This window comes from Hemiscyllium ocellatum, chromosome 12 (genome assembly GCF_020745735.1).
Source record: "Hemiscyllium ocellatum isolate sHemOce1 chromosome 12, sHemOce1.pat.X.cur, whole genome shotgun sequence".
Classification (NCBI taxonomy): Eukaryota; Metazoa; Chordata; class Chondrichthyes; order Orectolobiformes; family Hemiscylliidae; genus Hemiscyllium; species Hemiscyllium ocellatum.
The window spans coordinates 69,565,473-69,588,804 of record NC_083412.1 but is presented as its reverse complement, the minus strand read 5'-3'; the positions used below and the strand labels follow the sequence as shown (position 1 = coordinate 69,588,804).

Genomic DNA, 23,332 nt, shown 5'->3' with positions numbered 1-23,332 from the left:
CTGCGTGGGTTTCGTCCGTGTGTTCCAGTTTCCTCCCACAATCCAAAGATGTGCAGGTTAGGTGAATTGGCCATGCTAAATTGTCCATGCTGTCCAGGGATGTGTAGATTAAGTGCATTAGTTAGGGATAAATGTAGAGTAATAGGGTAGGGGAATGGGTCTGAGTGAGTTACTCTTGTTGGACCTAATGGCCTGTTTCCACACTGTAGAGATTTTACGATTCTATATGAACATCTTCACGATTAACACAGGGACCTGCCAGGCATTTGGTGTACTCGTGCATCTTCTTGGAATTGTAACACAGGATGGTAACAGCACAGAAGGAGGCCATTTGGCCCATTGTGTCTTCATTGGCTCTTCAAATGAGAATCATTACTTCGTGCCAATCTCCCAGTTTTCCCCATACAACTCGAATGTTATTCATATCCAAATAATCATCCAATGTCCACTTGATTGCCTTTTATTACCTTTATTTCATTTATACAATGTAAACAATGCAGCAGGTGAACATTGCATCAAATAATTAACTTTATACCAACCAACAGGAGTTCAGAAATTAACAGTCTACCTTTCTCTGTCTTTTGTCTAATCAGTCTGTCTTTTGTTTCTGACATGAACAAGCTGCTATTATTCACTGTTGGAAAAATTCTTGGTTTTTATTGAACATGACAACTCTGACACATTGTTCAGGGCGCGCATCAACTGAGAGCTGAATTTATGACATTTCTTGAGATTATAATGAAGTTATGAGAACCAATCCTGCTGAGGTACAGTTCTACAGACTGATCTCATACCCTTAATTACATATCACCTGACCTAAGGCAGGATCTCGAACTGATGCCCAGGTCTGTTCCTCATGCTATGCCTCATCCCTGCTCTTCCGGCAGGCATCATTGCACAGAGTGAGAATTGGGAATACAAACTGATTGTGTACTTTCCCCTCACTATCTCAGCAGTGCTGAAATCAACTCTGCACAGACTGGGAATTAAACTGAAACTTTACTGGCCTGGTCACTTTCAGGAGACGATCACTGGGACTCAAGGGTTGGATTGTCTGATGACCTGTTTCCTCTCCTGAGCTGAGCTGCAGTCTATAACTGAATTTATGCTCACTGTCACATTGAAATATATAATGATTTAATAAAGATGCTGAAATTCTGAAGAATTCCCTATTATTAATGTAAATGATTTGCTTTTTTCACAGTATGATAAAACTGCAATAATTGGATCTAAGTCGAAATGGAGGAGATATCCAATTCCAAAGTTTAATCACACCATGAGGCAGAAAGTAGAGACAAGGAATCTCCATTGGACAGACAAGCTGGTACAAAATGGCTACCAGATTCACAGCTTCACCCCTGAAGAAAGGTCAGAGGGAACGTTCCTTATGAAAATGATCGAATGGCCTAAACTCCCCAGCTCTGCTGTGCCCTTTCGGAACAGCAGTGACCCATCACACAGTCGCTTTGTAATTTTAAATTCTGCAAAGACTTTCTATGTGGGAGATCAGTTACAAGTGATGCTGCAGATGAGAGATTTTGAAGGTCACCCAAAGCGATATGGGGGTGACTATCTCCAAGCTCGGATCCACACCCCAGCTTTAAAAGCTGGTTCAGCAGGAACTGTTATAGACAACCAAAATGGATTTTACTATATCAATTTTACTTTATTTTGGCCGGGGAAAGTTGAAGTTTCTGTTTTACTGGCTCATCCCAGTGAAGGGATCCAAACACTTAAAAGACTACGCGAGGAACGACTAACGAGAGCATATTTTAAAAGTATCTTCAAGAATGGGAACATTATAGAGACTACTCAATGTAATCTTTATTTGCCTCAGACTGAGCCACTCTGTAACTATACTGATCCCAGGACTGGGGAGCCCTGGTTCTGTTACAAACCAAAGAAACTTCCCTGCTCTGCTCGTATTAGCTCGACTGTAGCAGGATTTCTAACACATCTCTTCATTGGAGAAGAGAAGCTTTATTTCCAAAGGTATGTTGCTTGAAGTATTTTTATTTACATTTTGTTTCCTCAGTCTTCTGTCTGACTCAGATTCTAATAGAGAAGCATAGAACCAGACTTCTCAACATTGGAAAGTCAATTGTAACCTTCACTTTGGGATACAGTCTTTATATCCTTTGAGGTGCAATGATTTGGAGATGTTATCGGATTCAGAAATTTCACGTGAATGCTCACTGTCAACAATTGAAAATTGAACGACAACTTATCAGGGACCGTCCTCAGTCAACCCTAAGATTTTCTAAAGTATAGTGTTGACAGAGGTCATAGGGCTGATCCATCTTTCAGTCTATGTGTCTTTTTTATATATGCTCATGGGTTTTGGGTATTGCTGGCAAGGCTAATATTTATTGACCAATTGTAGGATTGTTTTCCCCTGATAGGGAATGAAAACTCAGGAGGCAGGCAGAACTTACGCAAGTGAACGTTTACTCATGCAGAAACCAGCTAAAGCAGGGAGAGGGCCAAAGGATATTTCCTGAATCAAGCCTCAACAGTGAACTTGGTTATTCGCTTAATCTTTAGCTCAGATCAGAAGGTAGATCAATGACATTTACTAACTTGTACAGTTAAAAGCAGTATTTTTATACATTTCTGTATTAGAATGATCACATAAAACATGGTTACAGCTATTCTCTCCTAATCCATACACACAACCTGGTAATGATGGGCATTTTTTTATGTCCAGCCTCTGCTTCCCATCATCCCCTGGTGTTAACAAGCACTATTATCTCTAGGCCTTGGGATTCTTCTGTGCATCATGTTCATTTGCATTCCAAAGTAATTGCTACACTCCTTCAGTCCTCTTTGTCTGAGATTGTTTGAATTCTGTTATTTATGTATCTCTTGTGCTGCCTTCATCAAATTCAGTTATTCCTCTTATGTTTTCCACTGTCCTAATTATCTGTGGGAAGCTAGGGAAGTGATTGCTGGGCCGCTTGCTGAGATATTTGTGTCATCAATAGTCACAGGTGAGGTGCCGGAAGACTGGAGGTTAGCTAACATACTGCCACTGTTTAAGAAGGGTGGTAAGGACAAGCCAGGGAATTATAGACCAGTGAGTCGGTGGTGGGCAAGTTGTTGGAGGGAATCCTGAGGGACAGGATGCACATGTATTTGGAAAGGCAAGGACTGATTAGGGATAGTCAACATTGCTTTGTGCATGGGAAATCATGTCTCACAAACTTGAGTGAGTTTTTTGAAGAAGTAACAAAGAGGATTGTTGAGGGCAGAGTGGTAGATGTGATGTACATGGACTTCGGCAAGGCGTTCGAAAGGTTCCCTAGGGGAGACTGGTTAGCAAGGCTAGATCTCACGGAATACAAGGAGAAGTAGCCATTTGGACACAGAACAGACTCAAAGGTAGAAGACAGAGGGTGATGATAGAGGGTTGTTTCTCAGACTGGAGGCCTGCGACCAGTGGAGTACCACAAGGTTCAGTGCTGTGTCCACTACTTTTCATTGTTTATATAAATGATTTGGATGTGAGCATAAGAGGCATAGTAAGTAAGTTTACAGATGACACCAAAATTGGAGGTGGAGTCGACAGCGAAGATTACAACAGGATCTTGATCAAATGGGCCAATGGACTGAGAAGTGGCAGATGGAGTTTAATTCAGATAAATGTGAGGTGCTGCATTTTGGGAAAGCAAATCTTAGCAGGACTTATACACTTAATGGTAAGTTTCTAGGGAGTGTTGCTGAACAAAGAGACCTTGGAGTGCAGGTTTATAGCCCCTTGAAAGTGGAATCGTAGGTAGATAGGTTAGTGAAGAAGGCGTTTGGTATGTTTTCCTTTATTGGTCAGAGTATTGAGTACAGGAGTTGGGAAGTCATGTTGCGACTGTACAGGACTTTGGCTAGACCACTGTTGGAATATTGTGTGCAATTCTGTTCTCCTTTCTATTGGAAAGATGTTGTGAAACTTGAAAGGGTTCAGAAAAGATTTACAAGGATGTTGTCAGGGTTGGAGGATTTGAGCTATAGGGAGAGGCTGAGCAGGCTGGGGCTGTTTTCCATGGAGTGTCTGAGGCTGAAGGGTGACCTTATAGAGGTTTACAAAATCATGAGGGGCGTGGATAGGGAAAATAAACAAAGTCTTTTCCCTGTGGTGGGGGAGTCCAGAACTAGAGAACATAGGTTTATGGTGAGAGGGGAAAGCTATAAAAGAGACCTAAGGGGCAACGTTTTCACACAGAGGGTGGTATGTATATGGAATGAGCTGCCAGAGGAAGGAGTAGAGGCTGATACAATTGCAACACTTGAAAGGCATTTGGATGATATATGAATAGGAAGGGGAGAAAGTGAGGACTGCAGATGCTGGAAATCAGAGCTGAAAGTGTGTTTCTGGAAAAGCGCAGCAGGTCAGGCAGGATCCAAGGAGCAGGAGAATCGACGTTTCAGGCATGAGCCCTTCTTCAGGATTCCTGAAGAAGGGCTCATGCCCGAAACGTGAATTCTCCTGCTCCTTGGATGCTGCCTGACCTGCTGCCCTTTTCCAGCAACACATTTTCAGTTATGAATAGGAAGGTTATGAAGGGATATGGGCTGGGTGCTGGCAGGTGGGATTAGATTGGGTTGGGCTATCTGGTCAGCATGGATGGGTTGGACCGAAGGGTCTGTTTCCGTGCTGTATATCTCTTGGACTCTGTGACTCTATTGTGTGCAAACATACAAAAGACAGTTAGTTTCATCTAGTTGCTCGAAAGTTTATAATATTGATTTTTGTTCGGAAGTTAGTTATAAAGAGTAAGGTTAAGCACAGCCTTTCTTACTCTTAGTACTTTGTGATTAATAGGCTGTCAGCAATCTATTTTGTTCAGGACACATGATGGTATTTCCTGAACCTAATTAACTTCCACATCTCGGCCTAAATGCTTTTTCTCTAGTGCTTTTATTAAACGTTAGTTTTATGTGTTTATGCTAAAAACTATCCTTATGATTCCCTAGGGAATTTCTAACTACAGCCTATTGAAGAGTTATTCATTTCAAAGATACAAATACAAACTAACTAAACTGTTGTTCCAGTAATGACATCAGGATGTGACTGCGCTTATCTTGTGCTTGGTGTCCATTCATTCAGTGGGGCAATTACTTTTACGAATGAGAGCTACGATTAGTTGCTTGTCTATTTTAGAGGTAAGACCTTATCAGTACCTTCTTGAATGGGGTACTACTGGCCTTGGTGTAACTTTGTTCAGAGATGTTGTCATTTCTTTAATTAAAAGCTGGAAAAGACAATTAGTTGTACTTATCTCCTGTCAGCCATCTTGTGTTTTAATTCTAAGGCAGGCCAACTCTTTCTGTTTGTCAGCCATTTTGGGTGAGCTGACTTGTGCCATTTTGTTATGAGTGTGTACAGTTCACCCCTACATCATCACTGTATACTATTGTGAGGGTTTGTGGTAATCCTTTTGAACCTGTGCTGTTGATATGGTGTTGCTACAACGCAGTGATCTGATTTTCTGAGGAATGGCAATCGCACCCAGTTTGCCACTCAACTCCTCATGTTCTTTTGCATGAAGGAAAAGCTTTGCATTTCTGACAGGATGTCTTGATCAGGGTTCTTTCAGAAAGTGGAAAATCTTTCAGGTCCCTCATAATGCAGGATAATCAGGGGAAGGACCCCAAAACCCTGTCCCCTTTCTCACTGCATTTAGTTGCCATTTTCTGTCATTTTAAACTTCCAGTATCACAGACAGCCTCATTGTCAGCTCTTGTAACTATGTAAGGTATGTGTGAGGGCCAGATGCAAGGAGAACAGGGTGTCAGGTGACGGGCAAGTAGGACGCCAGATGGATAGGATGCCAGGTTAGAAGGTAGGTGGGTGTCAGGTAAGACATGCTGTCTCTAAGGCAGTTTGGCTTACAGATGTCAGGTTTGGATGGGTAGACATAAGTTATCAGTCCTGTGGGCGTGGGGTATGAATGGTTAATGGGTCCCAGAGAATAGGGGGGCTCCAGCCATAGGAGGGTGCTCTTGGGTGTGTTTGCAGGGTTTTCCCAGGTCCTCAGTGGACGGAGAGGTACTGGGTAAACAAAGCTTGATATCAGGTACTGGATATTGTGGTAGAGTGTGTCAGGTCCCATGAAGAGAGATGCCAGTCTGGGGTGGGGGCGTTTGGGGTAAGGCGAGTGTTGGGTCCAACAATACCTGGGGTAGGGGAGTGTTTTCAGTTGCTATGGTGAGAGGGATGTTGTCTACTTAGAAGAGAGAGAGGGGGTGTCAGACCTGCTGGTGGGGTTGTATTTGCAATCCAAGGGGAGTCAAGATTAGAGTTGTGCTGGAAATGCACAGCAGGTCAGGCAGCATCAGAGGAGCAGAAAATCAATGTTTCAGGCAAAAGCCTTTCATCAGGGACCCTCCGGAGTGGAGAGATAAATAGGAGGGGGGTTTGGGGCTGGGAGAAGGTAGCTGAAAGTACAATAGGTGGATGGAGGTGGGGATAAAGGTGATAGGTTGGAGAGGAGGGTGGAGTGGATAGGTGGGAAGGAAGAATGGCAGGTAGGACAGGTCATGTGGAGGATGCTGAGCTGGCAGGTCAGAACTGGGGTAAGGGTGGGGGGGAAGGAAATGAGGAAACTTATGAAGTCCACATTGATGCCCTGGGGTTGAAGTGTTCCAAGACGGAAGATGAGACGTTCCTCCTTCAGGCGTCGGGTGGTGAGGGAGTGGCAGTGGAGGAGGCCCAGAACCTGCATGTCCTCGGCTGAGTGGGATGGGGAGTTGAAATATTGGGCCACAGGGCAGTAGGTTTGATTGGTGAGGGTGTTCCCTAAAGCGTTCTGGGAGAACTTGTCCAGTCTCCCCAATGTGAAGGAGACTGCATTGGGAGCAATGGATACAATAAATGACATTGGTGGATGTGCAGGTGAAACTTTGATGGATGTGGAAGGCTCCTTTGGGGCCTTGGATGGAGGTGAGGGGGGAGGTGGATGTCTCCATCTCCCAGATGGAGAGCTAAGAGTTGGGGGATTGTATGGTGCCAGGGCAGAGGAATGTGGATGTAGGGTCAGAGGAGTGTTAGAGACAGGGATGATATAATTGGAAGTGTGTGAGATAAAATAATTACCGAGGAGTTAGATTGTTTTTAATTGTCTGGTACCTATTTGCATAATTGTTCTGAACCTTCCCAATTCTCCAAATTAAATGGATACTCAAAGGAATAACCAGGGGAATTTCCCAGGGAGTTCCTGTGCAGAGTCTGCAATGGTAACTCCATCTATGCTGGTGAAAGAACTATTTAGCCACTAAAATATCCAGGCCAATTTTGTTAGGGAAAGAAGTTCCAGGTTTTTGAACCAGTGGTAGTGGCAATGAAGGAAACAGTGATATATTTCCAAGTCAGGATGCTTTGGAACCTGGGGAGAATTCTGACTGCTCTAGATGTTAAAGTTCACAGTTATGAAAGGTACTCTCACTGAAGTCTTGGGAAGTTGTTGCATTGCTAATGGTACTCGCCATAGGAACTGTGCACTGGTAGAGATTCTGCAAGTTAAGGTGGTGGGCTTATTTAATTTATTATTTACTTATTTACTTTTTTTGTATTAAACATAGAATACAAATGGTATTTTGTATAGTCCTTTGCTCACTGTCTTACAGGGAAGGACACATTTGACCTGGAAATGGGACAGAGGAAATTTACAAGAATGCTGCCTGGGTTACAAAATTATCACCATGAAGATTGGATAGTCTAGGAGTGTTTTCCTCAACAGAGGATATTAAAGGGTGAAAATGTGTTGCTGGTTAAAGCACAGCAGGTCAGGCAGCATTCAAGGAATGCTGCCTGACCTGCTGTGCTTTAACCAGCAACACATTTTCAACTGTGATCTCCAGCATCTGCAGACCTCATTTTTTTACCCGATGTTAAAGGGTGCCTTAACTGAGTTGAACATTATAATGAAGGGACATGAGTAAATAACTTTTCTCGCCCAGAGGATTGCATGTGTCTGAAATCACAACCCAGTTTGATGGAAGAGGGAGAAACCCCCAACTCATTGAATCTGCACCTGAAGAGCTGTAACGACCAGGTGTTGGAAATGGGATTAGAATGGGTGTGGTTTTTGAGTGACACAGATACAATAGTCTGTGTGTTCTCTCTCTCTTTGCTTTAATTCTTCTACAGCTCTATGGTGTCAATCAAGCAGGCAATTTTGTCCTGAAAAAACCAAACTTTTTACATATTATTGGAGCTACACTGAACCCAGCAAGTGGGGTATATCTCAACAAACTCTTAACTTAAACCATGTAAATAGCTGAAAGTCAATGGGGAGCTGGGAAGTAAGTTATTTAATACAGCATGTGAAACCTCTACCTTTTTAGGTACAATAATCTTGAGAGGACAATATAATCACCACTTGCAAATCTTGACCTCAATGAGGTGTTGAGGCTTCTTCATTGATGATTTCCCGGCCAAAAGGAAATTGAATGGGCAGTTAAGGGAAAGTTTGGAGGTGGCACGATGGCTCAGTTCATAGCACTGCTTCCTCACAGAGCCAGAGACCCAAGTTCGATTCCAGCCTTGGGCGACTGTCTGTGTGGAGTTTGTACATTCTCCCGGCGTCTGTGTGGGTTTCCTCCAGGTGCTCTGGTTTCCTCTGACATTCCAAAGATGTCCAGGTCAGTTGAATTGGCAATTCTAAATTGCCCATGGTATTACGTGCATTAGTTAGAGGGAAATGGGTCTGGGTGGATTACTCTTTGGAGGGTCGGTGTGGACTTGTTGGGCTGAAGGGCCTGTTTCCACACTGTAGGGAATCTAATTTAATCTAAAAGAAATTTGCAGAGTTACAGGAATGGAGTGTGAAATGGAGCTGACTGGATTGCTGCATCGAGAGTCAACACAGATCTGACAGAACGTGGTTGAATGGCCTCTTTCTATACCATAACAATTCAATCATTAATTAACAATGTGCTTGGTATGCAAAAGGAGAGATGGTAGTGACACAAAAACATTCAGTCACAGAGAAGGACCTACCCCATCCATTTACTAGAGTCTGAGATGTTTGGGCATTCTGATACTTTTGGATTTAGATAGCTAAACAGAAACCAGGTGTCCCATTGAGGAGAAACAGTTCCTTCTTAAAAAAAAGTGAAGTTGTCCATGTATTTCACAGAACTGACCAAGGAGATGCAGCAACAGTAACTGCAGCTACAGTTAGAAGAACAAATTCTTTCTGGGACAAAGGGCCAGATCATGACTGGGAAAAAAAAACCCAAAGTGTCTGCTTCTTACGTCTTTAATAAAAAGCAAGTCAAGCTTCAAAAATTTCGACAGCCAGTACTGTGATCACAGAATCTCTAACCTCCATGTTTCTGAAGTTATGAAGACATCTTTAATGATCCAGGGAAGAGGCAGTTAGCTTCCACACACATTCATGACCACTGAGGCTTCAGGCAATGTGGACGATGCCATATTTCCAGAATACAGTTGTAAGCAATACCTCCTTATGATCATTTCCGGGAAAAATCAGCTTGAGTCTGACATATTTAGAACTTCAATTATCAGAAATGGCCCATGAACTGTTAGTACAACAACTGCAAAGAGCCGATTAAAAGCCATCCAGAGAAATAGAGACAGATTGATTTATGTCAATGTCCAACATGGAGAAATAGTCTGCATGAAAGCTGATGGAGATTGCAAGGGAAACTCATCAGCGCATTCTGGAAACACTAAAGGATATTTTTTCAGCCAATATCTACATCTACAGGATTAAGATAATGAGATTCTGGAGATGCAGAACACAATGTCAAAGCTTAAAGTTGAGCATCAGAACGAACTGGAACACATCTCAAAAGAATTGGCACATAATCCCTACCTCAGTGAAACTACTGAACTAAAAGATCAGCTGGTAGCAGTGAAAGCAGTAACATCACCACCAAAACTTGCAGGCTGAAAATGAGAATCCGATTGATGTATAAATAAGCCCACTCAGACTATTAATGATCCCAGCCACATGACACAACAGAGGGATATATTGCTTGAGGAAAATGTGTCTGAAATGCAGAAATATTCAGAATGCTAAGAACGCAATGAATGATTAGCTGAAGAAATCCACCAGCTATGTTAATGAATGATGACTTCTTTCAAAAGAAAACCTGGAGACAGAAAAAAAATCCTCATTCTCAAGTAAATAACAGAGATCTATGTTTTACAAGGTAATGCTTCTGCAGGAGATAGTAGAGTGGTAGAGTCATACAGCATAGAAACAGTACCCTTCAGTCCAACTCGTCCACACTGACCACATTGCTAAACCAAACCAGTCCCATTTGCCTATATTTGGCCCATATCCCTCCAAACATTTCCAGTTCATGTACTTAGCCAAATGGCTTTTAAATGTTGTAACTGTAGCTGTATCCAACACTTCTTCCGGGAAACCATTCAACACACAAACCACCTCTTTATAAAAATGTTGCCTCTTGTATCTTTTTAAGTCTTTCTCCTCTCACCTTCAGAATATGCCCTTGTTCTTGAAATCCCCCACTCTAGGGAAAAGACCCTTGCGATTTACTTGGTCTATGCTCCTCATGATTATATAAACCTCCATAAGGTCACCTCTCAACCTCCTACACTCCAATGAAAAAGTCACAGAATATGAAGCCGATCTTAATAACTCAAAACCTTCCATTCCTAGCAACATCCTGATAAATCTTTTCTGAACCACCTTCAATTTCACACTTGCCTTTTTATTACAGGATGACCAGAACTGCACACAGTACTCCAAAAGAGGCCTTACCAATGTACTGTACAACCTCAACATGATGTTCCAACTCCTATGCTCAAAGCTCTGAGCATTGAAGGCTAAATGCTTACTTTACCACCTGTTATGAAAACTTCAAGAATTACATATCTGAACTCGTTAGGTCTCTGTTCTACAGCGCTACCCAGGGCCCAACCGTTAATTGTATAAGTCCTGCCCTTGTTCAACAAAATGCAATACCTTGCATTAATTCAAATTAAACTCCATCTGTCGCTCCTAAGCCCATTGCCTCTATAGATCAAGATCTCTTTGTAGTCTTAGAAAATCCTCTTCTCTCTCGACAATACCACCAATTTTGGCGTCATTCTCAAACATACTAACCATGTCTTCTAGATTGTCTTCCAAATCATTGATATAAACGGCAAGCAAAAGTGGACCCAGTCCTGATCCCCGTGGAACACCATTGGTCACAGACCTCAGGTTCAAAAAATGAACTCTCCACCACCACCTTCTCTCGATGTTGATTTTGCATTAAGTCCATCCAATCTGATAACATCACACAGTCTTTGGATGGAAGCCACTGAAATCTGCATGAGTTCCCAAGAGAAATAAATGGATTCCTAACAGTTCCACGTAATCCTGAGTAATTACCCATAAGAACTTAATGCAAATTATCCTATTGCTATCATGCAATAAAGTATATTGTTATGGAATTCAAACGCCCCTTCTGTTAAGATCCATTGGTGGTCTATCTTCCACCAGGACTATATAGACAGGCCTTAGACACAGCTTTGAGAAAGGAGGATTGGTAGCAGTGAACAACCCAAACCAGAATACAACATGGTGAACAGCTGCTTGGTTTTGAATCGAAGAAGACATTATTTTGAAGAAAAGGGATTTACCAATGTCAGAGCATTACTGCTTTAAGAAAGCACAGAGAGTCAGCGAGGAGACAAAATGCAAAATTTGTCAGTTAGCAACAGTCAGGGGATCAACCGCAGTGATAAAATATTATTCTAAATCCTTCATCATGAAGCTGGTAGCAACATTGAAGGAACAGTATAGGTTACAGAAAGCAAAAAAAAAGAAATTAAAAACTGAACATGGTACTGGAGGAAATGCACATTTGTGGATGTGGTACCAATCAAGCAGTTATAGAACATAGAACATAGAAAAATACAACGCAGTACAGGCTCTTTGGCCCTCGATGTTGCACCGACCCAAGCCCACCTAACCTACACTAGCCCACTATCCTCCATATGCCTATCCAATGCCCATTTAAATGCCCATACAGAGGGAGAGTCCACCATTGCTACTGGCAGGGCATTCCATGAACTCACGACTCGCTGAGTAAAGAATCTACCACTAACATCTGTCCTATACCTACCTCCCCTTAATTTAAAGCTATGCCCCCTCGTAATAGCTGACTCCATACGTGGTAAAAGGTTCTCATTGTCAACCCTATCTAAACCCCTAATCATCTTGTAAACCTCTATCAAGTCACCCCTAAACCTTCTTTTCTCCAATGAAAACACTCCAAGTGCCTCAGCCTTTCCTCATACGATCTTCCTACCATACCAGGCAACATCCTGGTAAACCTCCTCTGCACCCGTTCCAGTGCCTCCACATCCTTCCTATAGTATGGCAACCACACCAGAGTCTTATACAACTGCAGCATGACTCAGGATTCCGGAACTCAATTCCTCTACCAATAAAAGCCAGTACACCATATGCCTTCTTCACAGCACTATTTACCTGGGTGGCAACTTTCAGAGATCTGTGTACATGGACACCAAGATCCCTCTGCTCATCCACACTACCAAGTATCTGACCATTAGCCCAGTACTCCATCTTCTTGTTACTCTTACCAAAGTGAATCACTTCACACTTACCTACATTGAACTCCATTTGCCACCTTTCTGCCCAGTTGCTTTGTCTTGGATGGTGTCAACCTTCTTGAGTGTTGTTGGAGCTGCACTCATGCAAACAAGTGAGAGGTTTTTCAGCACACTCCAGACTTGTGCCTTGCAGATAGTGGACAGGCTTGAGGGAGTCAGGAAGTAAGTTACTTGCTGCAGGATTCTGAGCTTCTGACCTGATCCAGAGTACTGGTCAGTATAGTTCCTGGTAAATGGTAACTCCAAGATACTGACACTAGAGTATTCAGCAATGACAATCCTTTTAAATAGTCAGATACTCTCTATTGGACATGATCATTGCCTGGCCCTTGTATGGTATGAATGCTACTTGCCATTTGTCAGCGCAGGCCTAGGTATTATCTAGGTCTTACTGCATATGGAGTATCTGTATCTGAAGAGTTGTGAATGAACATTGTGCAATTATCAGTGAATATCCCCACTTTTGACCTCATGATGGAGGGAAGGACATTGTTGAAAGAGCTGAAGATGGCTGTGCCGAGGAAACTGCCCAGAGAAACTCCTGAACAGATGTCCTGGAGCTGAGATGATTGACCTCCAACATTATCTTTTATCCTTGGTATGACTCCAACCTGCAGAGATGTTTCCCTCTTGAGTGTCAGTCAGTAGGTTAGGATGAAGTGCTGTTTGGTAGGGCAGTTGATAACACCTTCCTTCACATTGATAATCAAGGACAGATTGATCCAGCAATAACTTTCCAGCTTCAATTTGTCTTGCTTTGTATGTACAGAAATACCTGGACAATTTTACACATTATCAGCTCAATGCCAGCATTGTCGCTTCACTGGAACAGCTTTACTAGGGCTGTGACATGCACTGGAGCACAAGGCTTCAGTACTATTGCCAAAATATTGTCCAGTCCCATTATCTTTGTAGTATCCAGTGCCTTCAGCTGGTTCTTGATATCACATGGAGTGAATCAAATTTGCTGAAAACTGGTATCTGTGATGCTGGGCACTTCCAGAGGAGGCCAAGGTGCATCCACTCAGCATTTCTGGGTTAAGATCTTTGCCAATGTTTCAACCTTACCTGCTACACTGATGGACTGGATTCCTCCATCGTTGAGGATGGTGATTATTTTGGAGCTTGCTCATCGAGTGAGTTGTTTATTTGTCCACCACCATTCAGAACAGGCTTTCAGCAGATTGCTGAGCTAAGATCAGATCTGTTGATTGTGGAAGCACTTATCTTTGTCTATCACTTTCGGTTTATGCTGGCTGACATACAAGTACTCCTGTGTTTTTGCTTCATTGCACCTCATTTTGCAAAATGCTTTTGCTGCTCCTGGCATGTACTTTTTGGTCTTCAATGAACCCAGGATTGAACCTCCAGCCTGGTGGTAATGGTGGAGTGGAGGAATATGACAGACATATGGGTGCAGATTGTGATTGAGTCCAATTCTGCTGCTATCTAGCACTCACAGCTGCTCGTGAATAGCCAATCTTGAGTTGCTAGACCTGATCAATATCTACCAGTTAGCATGTGGTAGTGCCACACAACACCATGGAGAGTATCCTAAATGTGAAGATGAGATTTCATCTCCACAAGGACTGTGTCCTGGTCTCTCCTCTGAATACTCACATGGGCAGGGGCATCAGCAGCAGGTAGATTGGTGTGGATGTGGTCAAGTATGTCCTTCCATTATGTCTATTATTTTTCACCATTTGCCCAGAAGTAGCCGAGCAGTTATGTCCTTCAGGATGTGACCAGTGAGGTCATCAGTGCTACTGCCAAGTCACCTTTGGTGATGGACATTGAGGTCTCACTATAAACTGAATCATATCACAAGCTTGGGTTGTTAGTGGCAAGTAACATTCGTAACAATCATGTACCAGGCAATGATCATCTCCATAAAGAGACAATTACATTACCTGCCCTTGACATTCAAAGGCACAAATATTGCCGAATTCTTCACTTTCAACATTTTGGACATTACCATTGACCAGCAATTGTACTGCACTAACCAAATAAATACTGTTCCTCCAATGCTTCAGTGAGCAATTCACTTCCTGACTCCCCAAAACCTGTTAATCATCAACAAGGCATGAATCATCAGTCATGAACGCTCCACACTCTCCATCTAACTCCAGAAACACTCACGAACCTCCACCGACCACAAAGCACCATGCTTGCTTGCCACCTTATGCAGCCCCTTCAACATTCCCTCTCTCCACCACTGGCCATGATGCACTGCAGTAAATTACTAACACTTTTTGACACCCCTTCCAAACCCACAATCTCTATCCTGTGGTAGAAAAAAAGAGAGCAAACACATGGTAAAACCATTAGTTGCACATTCCTCCCCAACTTCCACATGTACAATCATGACTTGGAACTAAAATGTTGTTCACTTCTTGTCACTGGGTCAATATCTGAAACTCTCTTCATAATAGCATCATGTGTGTCCCTTCACCAAATGGACCTGTGCAGTGCAAGCAGGCAGCTCACTAGCACCCTCTTGAGGGCAAGTAGGAAAGGGAAGTAATTGCTGTCCTATTTAGCAGTATCCAAAGGTCAGGAACGAATATAAAAGATCCCGTCCAGAATTGTCACAATTTTCATGCTGACATCCTTCTATACAAATCCTTCCCTGTCCCTCCTCTGTAACTTCCTCCAGTCCTGTTATCCTCCAAAAGCACACTTTTTCCATATCTGGTCTTTTACATCTCCCTAAAGTGCCTTGTGCCTGTGTCTTCAGCTGTCAGACCAGAAACTCTTGAATTCTTTCCCATCTACCTGGGTATCTTACTAGAGAGGTGACATCAGAAACTGAGTTTGAAGTTATCTCACAGCCTCTCTTGGGTAAATCTTCATTACAATCTCAGATGGCCGACAAGGCTGATGCATGATTTACAAACCCTATGGTCTGTGGTGTTTGAAGGGTTGTATAGTTGAGTTACTCAAAGGGTGCTATGGATTCCATCCATTGCCTTGACATTGGCCTCAACGTTCTCTGATCGAAGTCTGTTCAATCACTCATTGCTTCCCTGAAAGCCTGTTCTCCATTCTGAGTGGTAGTGAGGTAGGCTCATTGAGAATCTCTTCACATCATGCTTCGATAATATCACTGAAGCATCTCCTCTGCTCTCCTGGGAATCTCTTGCTGTGATGTTCAGAGAAAAGCAGTTGCTCAGGAAGTTGGTGTCAGGTTTGTGAATGAAATGACACACCCAGTGAAGCTGGTTCTGGGTGATGACTGCTGTTTACACTGGGAATGTTGGTTAGGGACAAGAGGCTGGCAACTCATTTATAGAATTTAGTGGTTCAGTGGTAACTGTAAAATTCAAACTGTTACTATTAGTTTGAGAAATAACAGAACAAAACATATTCTTAGATTGTCTCCTGTCTACATTCACATGTTACATTAATATATTTATATCTACAGTCGTATCAACCTCAAGCAGCCCATATTACCCAGTGGCACAGGATACATAATGGTAGAGCCTTCACCTCAACCAGGTAAGTTAATTATACATTTATAAATGTGGAATTGTAAATTTGGTATATCAGAGGAAGTTTGAATTGTCATAGATAGCTCCTCCCATTGATATAGAAATGATTGTCTCGGGGAGCAGCAAGCCAATTGCAAATCACTAGCTCAACAATCTACAATTATGTCGCATAAACACAGCTGTATCCTTCCACAAATAACAATGTCTCTTACATTTTACAATAGAATTCACCAGTTAGCTGTAGTTAACCTGAAGCTAATATGACCTGTTATCATCAGTTTTCACCACGTCTTGTTTCTCAAATTTGGCCTTTTTGCAAAAAAACTTATTATGGTTACCCTTCACCACTTAATAATAGTAAGCATCATAGACTAACATTAAAAGAAAGATTGGTGCCAGATTTACAAGAATGTTGCCAGGGTTGGAGGATTTGAGCTATAGGGAGAAGCTGAACAGGCTGGGGCTATTTTTCCTGGAGCGTCGGAAGCTGAGGGGTGATCTTATAGAGGTTTACAAAATTTTGAGCGGCATAGATAGGGTAAATAGGCAAAGTCTTTTCCCTGGGGTGGGGGAGTCCAGAACTAGATGGCATAGGTTTAGAGTGAGAGAAGAATGATATAAAAGAGACCTAAGGGGCAATGTTTTCACACGGAGGGTGGTACGTGTATGGAATGAGTTGCCAGAGGAAGTCGTGGAGGCTGGTACAATTGCAACATTTAAGAGGCATTTGGATGGGTATATGAATAGGAAGGGTTTGGAGGGATATGGGCTGGGTGCTGGCAGGTGGGACTAGATTGGGTTGGAATATCTGGTTGGCATGGATGGGTTGGACCGAAGGGTCTGTTTCCATGCTGTACATCTCTATGACTCTAAGTTTTACTCTCATCACTTATGAAGTAGTGGCAAGCTGCACAGAGAGTACTGCCCCATACAACCTGGTGTTTAGGGTACAGATTCCTGTCTTCAAATCTGAATAAATTGATGGTAATTAACATCTGTTAATATCATTGTTGACAGCCCAATATTCTTTATTAATATTCTAGTTGTGATCTGACCAAGTGTGCTCAACAAACTAGCTGTTGGGAAACCCAACATGGAAACCACAGTGAGTTCCTTCTGCGTTCAGCTCACTGCCTCCTCTGAACAGGAGGAATCTTGTGCATGGTCAAACTGCAGAGCAGGGCATGGTTTACGTGCATCAGCCACACGTACCCTTCCATGGACATTGGTACCTGACATTCAGGGAGCCATCACCACCATCCTGGTGTCTTATTGATGCAGGCGAAATTGAGGACTGCAGATACTGGAGAGCAGATTCGAGAGTGTTCTGCTGGAAAAGCACAGTGTTGAGTTGGAGGCTTGAGACTGGGATAATGTGGGGGGAGGGGAAATGAGGAAGCTGTTGAAATCCACTTTTATCCCGTGTGGTTGCAGTGTCCCAAGGCGGAATATGAGGTGTTCTTCCTCCAGACGTAGGTTGGTAACGGTTTTGTGGTGGAGGAGGCCCAGGACCTGCATGTCCTTGACTGAGTGGGGGGGGGGGGGGGGTGGAGATTTGAAATGTTCAGCCACAGGGCGGTAGGGTTGGTGGGTGCACTTATTGATGCACTAGCAACCTGTCTAGGTGGGTACACAAGCAACTAAGAATATACAGCTGCACCCAGATATTGGTCAGGGAGAGGCACCCAGTCCACAACATGGATCAGGCTGCCCATCACGGCTGCTCTCTTACTCTATCAGCATGCATTCACCTGCCTATCAGCATGCCCACAGCATGCATGCTTTACCTTGCTCTGCCAATGCCTTGTAGTGGCAATTGGTGCAGATACATCATCAGGCTGGTTGATCATACTGTGTAACAGTCCTCACTCAGGGGCATGTGCATCTTGTTGTATATTAGTGCCATGTCTTTCTACCACCGACACCACATGGCAGCAGTGATCGTGCCAAACACACTGCATCTGCAGCAAGCAGGAGGACATGTCTGAAAGTTCGGGCAATCTCAGTCAGGAGGGGGGATTCCTACCATGGTTTTTAATGGTTTCTCATTTTGCATGGTTCTATGAAATGTTTTTCACTGTTCATGTACAGTCAGACATTGTTTGTTTATCTTGAGAACAGTATCAGGCAGTAGGAGTATACTCTCGGGAAATCAGGAGGGCAAAAAAGGGACATGAGATAGCTTTGACAAGTAAGGTGAAGGAGAAGAAATTTGACAAATACTTAAGGCTGGAAGAGTAACTAGGCAGAGGATAGGGCTCCTTAAAGATCAGCAAAGCTATCTATGTTTGGAACTGCAAGAGATGAATGAAATACTAAACAACTAATTTGTATCAGTGTTTACCGTGGTGAAGGATATGGAAGCTGGAGAACTTGGGGAACTAAATAGTGAAAGTTTGTAAAGGGTTTTTGTTACAGAGGAGGAGTTACTGGACATTTTAAAATGCATAGAGGTGGATTAATCCCTGGCACATGATCAGGTGTACCCCAGAACTTTATGGGAAATGGGGAAATGATTGCTGGGCACCTTGCTGAGATATTTGTATCATCAATAGCCACAGGTAAGGTGCCAGAGGACTGGAGTTTGGCTAATGTGGTGCCATTATTTGAGAAAGGTGGTAAAGAAAAACTAGAACTGTAGGCTGGTGAGCCTGATGCCAGTGGTAGGTAGGTTGTTGGAGGGGATTCTGACCAGCAGGATTTACATGTATTTGGAAAGGCAAGGATTTAGGATAGCTGAAAATGTGTTGCTGGTTAAAGCACAGCAGGTTAGGCAGCAGCCAAGGAACAGGAAATTCGACGTTTTGGGCCAGAGCTCTTCATCAGGAATGAGGAGAGGGTGCCAGGCAGGCTAAGATAAAAGGTAGGGAGGAGGGACTAGGGGGAGGGGCGATGGAGATGTGATAGGTGGAAGGAGGTCAAGGTGAGGGTGATAGGCCGGAGTGGGGTGGGGCGGAGAGGTCAGGAAGAGGATTGCAGGTTAGGAGGGCGGTGCTGAGTTCAAGGGAATCGACTGAGACAAGGTGGGGGGAGGGGAAATGAGGAAACTGGAGAAATCTGAGTTCATCCCTTGTGGTTGGAGGGTTCCCAGGCAGAAGATGAGGCGCTCTTCCTCCAACCATCGTGTTGTTATGTTCTGGCGATGGAGGAGTCCAAGGACCTGCATGTCTTCGGTGGAGTGTGAGGGAGAGTTAAAGTGTTGAGCCACGGGGTGGTTGGGTTGGTTGGTCCGGGCGTCCCAGAGGTGTTCCCTGAAGCGTTCTGCAAGTAGGCGGCCCGTCTCCCCAATATAGAGGAGGCCACATCGGGTGCAGCGGATGCAATAGATGATGTGTGTGGAGGTGCAGGTGAATTTGTGGCAGATATGGAAGGATCCCTTGGGGCCTTGGAGAGAAGTAAGGGAGGAGGTGTGGGCGCAAGTTTTGCATTTCCTGCGGTTGCAGGGGAAGGTGCCGGGAGTGGAGGTTGGGTTGGTGGGGGGTGTGGACCTGACGAGGGAGTCACGAAGGGAGTGGTCTTTGCGGAACGCTGATAGGGGAGGGGAGGGAAATATATCCCTGGTGGTGGGGTCCGTTTGGAGTTGGCGGAAATGACTGCGGATGATACGCTGTATACGGAGGTTGGTGGGGTGGTAGGTGAGAACCAGTGGGGTTCTGTCTTGGTGGCGGTTGGAGGGGCGGGGGTCAAGGGCGGAGGAGCGGGAAGTGGAGGAGATTCGGTGGAGGGCATCGTCGATCACGTCTGGGGGGAATCTGCGGTCCTTGAAGAAGGAGGCCATCTGGGCTGTACGGTATTGGAACTGGTCCTCCTGGGAGCAGATGCGGCGGAGACGAAGGAATTGGGAATATGGGATGGCGTTTTTACAGGGGGCAGGGTGGGAGGAGGTGTAGTCCAGGTAGCTGTGGGAGTCAGTCGGTTTATAGTAGATGTCTGTGTTGAGTCGGTCACCCGAGATAGAAATGGAAAGGTCTAGGAAGGGGAGGGACACGCCCGGACCAACCAACCCAACCACCCCGTGGCTCAACACTTTAACTCTCCCTCCCACTCCACCGAAGACATGCAGGTCCTTGGACTCCTTCATCGCCAGAACATAACAACACGATGGTTGGAGGAAGAGCGCCTCATCTTCCGCCTGGGAACCCTCCAACCACAAGGGATGAACTCAGATTTCTCCAGTTTCCTCATTTCCCCTCCCCCCACCTTGTCTCAGTCGATTCCCTTGAACTCAGCACCGCCCTCCTAACCTGCAATCCTCTTCCTGACCTCTCCGTCCCACCCCACTCCGGCCTATCACCCTCACCTTGACCTCCTTCCACCTATCACATTTCCATCGCCCCCTCCCCCTAGTCCCTCCTCCCTACCTTTTATCTTAGCCTGCCTGGCACCCTCTCCTCATTCCTGATGAAGGGCTCTGGCCCGAAACGTCGAATTTCCTGTTCTTTGGATGCTGCCTAACCTGCTGTGCTTTAATCAGCAACACATTTTCAGCTCTGATCTCCAGCATCTGCAGACCTCACTTTTTACTCAAGGATTTAGGATAGTCAATATGGCTTTGTCTGTGGGAAATTGTGTCTCACTAACTTGATTCTGTTTTTTTTTGAAGAAGTGACAAAAAAGAATGATGAAGTCAGAGTGGTGGACCTTGTCTATTTGGCCATCAGTTAAGTGTTTGACAAGGTTCTGCACGGTAATCTGGTTAGCAAAGTAAAATCATGTGGAATACAGAGAGAGCTAGACATTTTGATACAAAATTGGTTCAAAGGTAGGAGTGTTATGGACCAGACCAGGTCCCCCTCAAAACATTTTATGAAGGTAGCCTAATTAACTTTTCCAGAATAGTAACACCCCATAAACACATCCAATGGCAAAAAAAAATGACACAGGTTCTCACTTGCAATTCTCCCATCGAGGAGGAAAAAACATTGAAAAACTTCAGCGAGAGTAGCAGCCAAGAGATATTCACTGAAGCTCCCAACTGTTTTGAGACCCCAATAGCTTCTGCTTAAACCTAAACAAAGCAATCCAGAAATCCTGATCTGTGTGGGTTGGCCACACCTATTCAGCCTGTATGAAAAAAACCCAAGGCCTCCCACATTGTTTACTCCAGTGGCTCTGCTAAACTGCTAGGTGCCTCTGTCTTCCAACCTCTCCACAAAAAGAAACAGGATTAAATAACTTCTTAAAGTCAGAACATCATGACTAGGAGACAGAGGGTGATGGTGGAGGGTTTCCTTTTGGACTGTGATCAATGATGTGCCACAAGGATTGATAACTGGATCTACTACTTTTTGACATTTTACATAAATGATTTGGATGTAAATATAGGAGGTATAGTTAGTAAGTTAGCGAGTGAGAGAAGGAATAAAAGGATAGAGCAGATGAATGCATGGCTGAGGAGCTGGTGTATGGGAGAAGGATTCACAATTTTGGATCACTGGAATCTCTTTTGGGGTAGAAGTGACCTGTACAAGAAGGATGGATCGCACTTAAATTGGAAGGAGACCAATATAATGGCAGGGAAATTTGCTAGAAATGCTTGGGAGGATTTAAACTAGTAAGGTCGGCGGGGCGGGGGGGGGGGGTGGTGGTGGTGTTGGTGAGACCCAGGGAGATAGTGTGGAACGAGATCTATCTGAGAACAGAAGTGAGTCAAACAGTCATGGCAGGCAGGGACAAGATAGGACTAATAAATTAAACTGCTTTATTTCAATGCAAGGGGCCTAACAGGGAAGGCAGATGAACTCAGGGCATGGTTAGGAACATGGGACTGGGATATCATAGCGATTACAGAAACATGGCTCAGGGATGGGCAGGGCTGGCAGCTTAATGTTCCAGGATATAAATGCTACAGGAAGGATAGAAAGAGAGGCAAGAGAGGAGGGGGAATGGCATTTTTGATAAGGGATAGCATTACAGCTGTGCTGAGGGAAGATATTCCGGGAAATACATCCAGGGAAGTTATTTGGGTGGAACTGAGAAATGAGAAAGGGATGATCATCTTATTGGGATTGTATTATAAACCCCTTAATAGTAAGAGGGAAATTGAAAAACTAACTTGTAAGGAGATCTCAGTTATCTGTAAGAATAATAGGGTAGTTATGGTTGGGGATTTTAACTTTCCAAACATCAACTGGGACTGCCATAGTGTTAAAGGTTAAGATGGAGAGGAATTTCTTAAGTGTGTACAAGACAATTTTTTGATTCAGTATGTGGATGTACCTACTAGAGAAGGTGCAAACCTTGACCTACTCTTGGGAAATAAGGCAGGGTGGGTGACTGAGGTGTCAGTGGGGGAGCAGTTTGGGGCCAGTGACCATAATTCTATTCATTTTAAAATAGTAACGGAAAAGGATAGACCAGATCTAAAAGTTGAAGTTCTAAATTCAAGAAAGGCCAATTTTGACAGGATTAGGCAAGAACTCTCGAAAGCTGATTGGAGGCAGATGTTCGCAGGTAAATGGATGATTGGAAACTGGGAAGCCTTCAGAAATGGTTCAACAAGAATCCAGAGAAAGTATATTCCTGTCAGGATGAAAGGGAAGGCTGGTAGGTATAGGGAATGCTGGATGACTAAAGAAATTTAGGGTTTGGTTAAGAAAAAGAAGGAAGCATATGTCAGGTGTAGACAGGATAGATCGAGTGAATCCTTAGAAGAGCGTAAAGAAAGTAGGAGTATACTTAAGAGGGAAATCAGGAGGGCAAAACGGGACATGCGATAGCTTTGGCAAATAGAATTAAGGAGAATCCAAAGGGTTTTTACAAATATATTAAGGACAAAAGGGTAACTAGAGAGAGAATAGTGCCCCTCAAAGATCAGCAAGGCAGTCTTTGTGTGGAGCCACAGAAAATGGGGGAGATACTAAATGAATATTTTGCATCAGCATTTACTGTGGAAAAGGATATGGAAGATATAGACTGTAGGGAAATAGATGGTGACATCTTGCAAAATGTCCAGATTGTAGAGGAGGAAATGTTGGATACCCAAGAACTCTGTGGGAAGATAGAGAAGTGATCGCCGGGCCTCTTGCTGAGATATTTGTATCATCGATAGTCACAGATGAGGTGCCAGGAGACTGGAAGTTGGCAAACGTGGTGCCACTGTTTAAGAAGGGCACTATAGACCAGTGAGCCTGACCTCAGTGGTGGGCAAGTTGTTGGAGGGAATCCTGAGGGACAGGATAGATATGTATTTGGAAAGGCAAGGAGTAATTAGGGATAGTCAACA

At 43.9% G+C, this 23,332-nt stretch overlaps 1 protein-coding gene across 7 annotated transcripts in view; it reads left to right on the top strand.

Annotated features, from left to right (window-relative positions):
• The window catches only part of LOC132821106 (NXPE family member 3-like), a 152,018-nt gene that overhangs the window by 106,279 nt on the left and 22,407 nt on the right, over positions 1-23,332 (top strand). For all 7 annotated transcript variants that reach the window (XM_060833650.1, XM_060833645.1, XM_060833648.1 and 4 more), the window contains 2 exons: positions 1,205-1,992; positions 16,041-16,114. In XM_060833650.1, coding sequence (XP_060689633.1) covers positions 1,205-1,992; positions 16,041-16,114 — 862 coding nt within the window. The remainder of the gene's footprint in view (positions 1-1,204; positions 1,993-16,040; positions 16,115-23,332) is intronic.